Raw genomic sequence first — 3,740 nt, 5'->3', positions numbered from 1 at the left:
TTCCATTGTTTTTTTCGCAACGCACTACTGAGGTGAACTGGTTTCAACAGCTGCCGTAAACGAACTGTCCTGACAGATCGCGCTCATTTTTGGCATAGTAATTAAGGACAGTGCTGCCAAACTACATAAACTTAAAATATCGAAAAATATACAGCGCGCGAATTTTAAATGAGAATATCCGAAAACCTTTCGGTCTTAATGTATGTTTGTCATAAGTCTGCTCAGTGCTGCTGTAGCTTTTCCCATGGTAGGGTCACCATGGTAGACTTTCATAATGTGAACCCATTGAACGCCTATTAAACGTTTTAAGAATAATAAACATTAAACAAACATAATATCTTAATTGATAGTTCTGTTTTTTATAAGACCGGTACTGACACCAAAGTATTTTAAAAAAATTACTTATAAATCAATTACTTTTTCTCCTATTTAAAGGAATACTTCACTTAAATAACCAAAAGCATTTCTGTTCCAGGAACTTCTTTAAAACAAATAAATCAACTACCCGCTATAAAAACCAAAATATTATTATATTATATGTGGATATCTATTTTGCCGCATTTTAAACATCTTGGTAAAAGCAGTCTGTTCTTTCCTCACAATTAATATTTAAATAAAATAATTTCAAATGTCTTTGAGATGACTCAGTAACCCTGTTATCAGATTTATGACTATTTTATAGAGCAAAAAAAAATTATATTCATTTCTATCATAAAATAGACAAAACAATTTCAAATGCATTTACTATATGATGATATACATATAGTATATACAGTAGCTTCCAAGATTGTATTCAGAAAATCAATCAACAAGAACAATAATGCTTCTAAAAAAAAATGTCTAACCTCCCCGACGGGGAATTGAACCCCGGTCTCCCGCGTGACAGGCGGGGATACTAACCACTATACTATCGAGGACTTGATATATACTTTATTGGATTCAAATAATTTTAAAAAGATGTCTTTGATTAAAATTTGCATATTTTAATTTTTTTTAAGATCATTTTTATTTTAATTAGATTCTTTTTTTATAAACTGATTTTAATATTTAATTTTGGTTAATTTTTGAAATTATATTCCCAATGAACAACAATCAAAAATGCATTTAAAAAATAAATTTAAAAGTATTCATTTTAAAGCATATAATAAGTGTTTTTTAGGATATTATCATAAGTTTATTTATTTGAAATATATGACTGAATTTATAAAGCCAGAACCAAATAAAATTGAATCAAAATTCGATATTATGATAATAGGTATACTATAAAATCACAACTCAAGATATCACAGATCAAGATATCCTACCAAAACTATTTACTCCAATTAATTACTTTTAAACGAAAGTAAGAAAATTATTTTTATTTTATATAATTTTTATTTATATACTTTTTATTTTATTTAATTTATTACTTATTTAATTATTAAAAATACAAAATTCTCTCTGATGGTTTGATCGTCTCAGTATACATATATTATATATAAAATATTTTGTAGAGAGGTGTCGAATAGTAGTGAAGTACAACAACAAAAATTCTTTTTAGTTTATTTTAATTAATTGATTTGTTGGCTGACCATACGTCTGTTTCGAATATTACCAAATATCCATCATCAGTGGTTTTAGAATTATAAATAAATAATTTTTTGATACTGCAAGTACCAAGGGGCTGAACTTGTGCCCTATCGTTGTTCATTAGCCAACTAATCCAATGCTGTACTTGACTTGTATGTTTGTAGATTTTCTGGAGTTTTGTTAATTTGATGTGAAAGTTTATTAACAAATTCACTTGTTGTACTATATAAGAACACAATCATAAACCAGTTGTAGAATAATTAAATTAATTAATTCTATTTTGTTTTCAATTATTAAATTTCAATACTATTCTATTCTATTCTATTCTATTCTATTTTATAAATTTTTGGTAGTGCAAGATACAGTAACTAGTAATTGTATTCCACATTCGTGTAGCAAATAAACTTTACGTGACAGAAATAATATCTAAGCCCTAACATTTAGAGGACTAACCTCTAATAAATTATGCCATATTAACACTTACAATTATAAATATTACAATAAAAACTTACAAAATTTTATGTGAATTTTGTATGGATATTCTATGGAAAATTCAAATTATTACTGCTCATTTGTTGAGTTGATTGCGATATGGTGTTGAGTTGAACGATATGTATGCTAATTATATACCATATAAACTCTTTTAACCAATAAAGAAACTAATTATTTTTTTTGATGAACTAACAGATTATGTATTGAGTTTCACTTCCATTACATTTTGGTTTGGTTTACTTTTTTCAGGAAATAGAACAAACTATTATGGAGGATCTATTATGGAACCTACTTACAACCCCGTAAATAAATAAAATCTATAACTAATTAATTACTACCTTTCACCAAAGAAATTCTCTAAACATTTAAGATATGAAAAAAAGTAATTATTTAATTAAAATGTGGTGCCTTCAAAACCCTATTTGTTGCAAATAAAATTTAATTGTTAAAATAACATTTAAAATACAAATTTTTAGGAGTTTATTTAACTCGCTAATTGCGCAAACTGAGCACAGCGTATCGGTGCTGCATTTCTTAATGGGTCCCAATTTGAGCTTGAAAAGTGAAACTCTATATCATGGCCATTAACACAGTTTAACTAGCAGCTAGCAAATCTAAGCATGCAGATTGCAACACCTTGACAGCTCCAACGGTTCCACTGCAATCAATTGGCGTTCAATTAATTGCACTGTGATCGACAATTGTCGTACGATCATTTGATTATGACATGGCTCTGCATTTAGACCACGACTACAAAAATGTCTACAGACTTCATTTCTGACTTGCACAAAAATGTTTGACTTGTTGAATTGCAGTTCATTTTCAGCTCCAATGCAACCATTAACGGAAACTGCGATTGGTAAGGTGCCTGTTGAAATTAATAGTTGGAATTATGGTTTGTAAATTTGATGTCGTTTTATGTCAAATTACTGCCATTACAAAACATAAAATGTATTGAGTATTTATTGTGTGGCACCTGCTCAAAAGAATCATTGGAAAATGTACAGATTATAGGTTTTGATTTGGAAACAATGTTTTCTCTTCATTCAAAATGCTAATCTGAAAGCGACACTTTTACTTTAACATCACACTTGCCAACAATTTTCAAAACAATTTTCAAAACAATTTTCAAGAACTATTATTAAATTTTATAAAAAATTATATTTATTTAAACGTAATTGGTATCAGCAACATTTTTTCCCAAACTTTTAAAAACTAAATTAATAATTTAAAAGCAGGAATCAATTGATGGAAGACTACCACTGCAGTATTTCCAGGTAGACCAAGCAGACCAGCCTTGTTGTCCTTGAATTTTGCGGGCACAGGTAACGGAATCCTTAATGTTATCAGTCAATAAATTGTTGCAGCTCAATTTGCATTCGTTGTAAGAGAAACGACCGTTGGCAGGTTGGCACCAGTAGTAGTTGTTGATTTGGAAGATACCATAATCATTGGAACCGTTTGAGTTAGTTGGGCCAACAACACCGGTACGGTATGAGCTCTCATGTTCAGCAATGCAAGTCCATTTTGACAAATCGGATTTTGGTACACCTAAAGCATACATTTCCTTAGCCAAGGAGCAACGATCCATGGTTCTGCCAAAAGCAGGGGCTACCAAAGCCAAAGCGGCAATAAGAACTACAGCGAATTTCATGTTGTACTAAGTATTGGATTTCTAC

At 29.6% G+C, this 3,740-nt stretch overlaps 1 protein-coding gene and 1 non-coding gene across 2 annotated transcripts; both read right to left on the bottom strand.

The window, feature by feature from the left end:
- Nucleotides 1-845: 845 nt before the first annotated feature.
- Nucleotides 846-917, bottom strand: Trnad-guc. The gene has a single exon. It is a non-coding gene; the product is annotated as a tRNA-Asp (tRNA).
- Nucleotides 918-3,261: 2,344 nt separating this feature from the next.
- Nucleotides 3,262-3,734, bottom strand: LOC119681530 (inactive lysozyme 1A-like). Its single transcript, XM_038094752.1, has one exon. It carries the CDS (start codon nucleotides 3,713-3,715, stop codon nucleotides 3,290-3,292), a length of 426 nt encoding a protein of 141 aa, XP_037950680.1. The 5' UTR covers nucleotides 3,716-3,734; the 3' UTR covers nucleotides 3,262-3,289.
- Nucleotides 3,735-3,740: the final 6 nt, after the last annotated feature.

This window comes from Teleopsis dalmanni, chromosome 2 (assembly GCF_002237135.1).
Source record: "Teleopsis dalmanni isolate 2A chromosome 2, ASM223713v2, whole genome shotgun sequence".
Classification (NCBI taxonomy): Eukaryota; Metazoa; Arthropoda; class Insecta; order Diptera; family Diopsidae; genus Teleopsis; species Teleopsis dalmanni.
Note: the sequence above shows the minus strand (reverse complement) of the source record. Positions and strands in the feature narration are given on the sequence as shown.

Bases quoted from the DNA above. Each gene is read 5' to 3' on its own strand.
- LOC119681530 (XM_038094752.1), bottom strand. From the start codon at position 3,715: ATGAAATTCGCTGTAGTTCTTATTGCCGCTTTGGCTTTGGTAGCCCCT.